Source organism: Condylura cristata, unplaced genomic scaffold (assembly GCF_000260355.1).
Source record: "Condylura cristata isolate star-nosed mole 26May11 unplaced genomic scaffold, ConCri1.0 scaffold00004, whole genome shotgun sequence".
Taxonomy (NCBI): domain Eukaryota; kingdom Metazoa; phylum Chordata; class Mammalia; order Eulipotyphla; family Talpidae; genus Condylura; species Condylura cristata.
Genome location: NW_004567105.1, coordinates 93,292 through 93,729, shown reverse-complemented (window position 1 = coordinate 93,729; position 438 = coordinate 93,292). Strand labels below are relative to the sequence as shown.

Here is a 438-nt window from a genome sequence, read left to right as displayed (position 1 = left end):
GCAGGGAGCAGGCGGTGAGGGGCGGCCTCGCCCGCGCCGCCCCCAGGGCCGCCGGCCTGTACCTCCCAGAGGTGCCCCATGACCGCGGAGTCCGCCCAGGCGTGCTCGATGTTGAGGCCCAGCTGCCCGTTCTTGAAGGCGACGAGGGTGAAGGACTTGTCGAACCACCTGCGGGGGGAGAGCACGCGGGGCGCAGGCGGGTGGGCGGGGCGTGCCGGCGGGTGGGCGGGCGCGTGTCTGGGGAGCCCGCGGGCGCGCACCTGTCGCAGCAGTTCCCGTGCAGCAGCGCCTTGCCGTAGAGGCTGAGGCTGGCCTCGTCGGCGGGGTCGTAGCCGCGGGACTCCTCATCCATGGCCACGAAGAAGGCGGCCCGCTCGATGGCCTCCAGAGCCGCCTTGTTCTTGCCGGAGCCCAGGAAGGCCTGGCGCGCCCGCGCCC

At 74.7% G+C, this 438-nt stretch overlaps 1 protein-coding gene across 1 annotated transcript in view; it reads right to left on the bottom strand.

Annotated features, from left to right (window-relative positions):
- The window catches only part of CPT1B (carnitine palmitoyltransferase 1B (muscle)), a 6,126-nt gene that overhangs the window by 1,989 nt on the left and 3,699 nt on the right, over nucleotides 1-438 (bottom strand). The window contains exons 10-11 of the mRNA XM_012735072.1: nucleotides 261-438; nucleotides 27-168 (exon numbers count right to left, since the gene is read on the bottom strand). The exon at nucleotides 261-438 is cut by the window's right edge and continues 35 nt beyond it. Coding sequence (XP_012590526.1) covers nucleotides 27-168; nucleotides 261-438 — 320 coding nt within the window. The remainder of the gene's footprint in view (nucleotides 1-26; nucleotides 169-260) is intronic.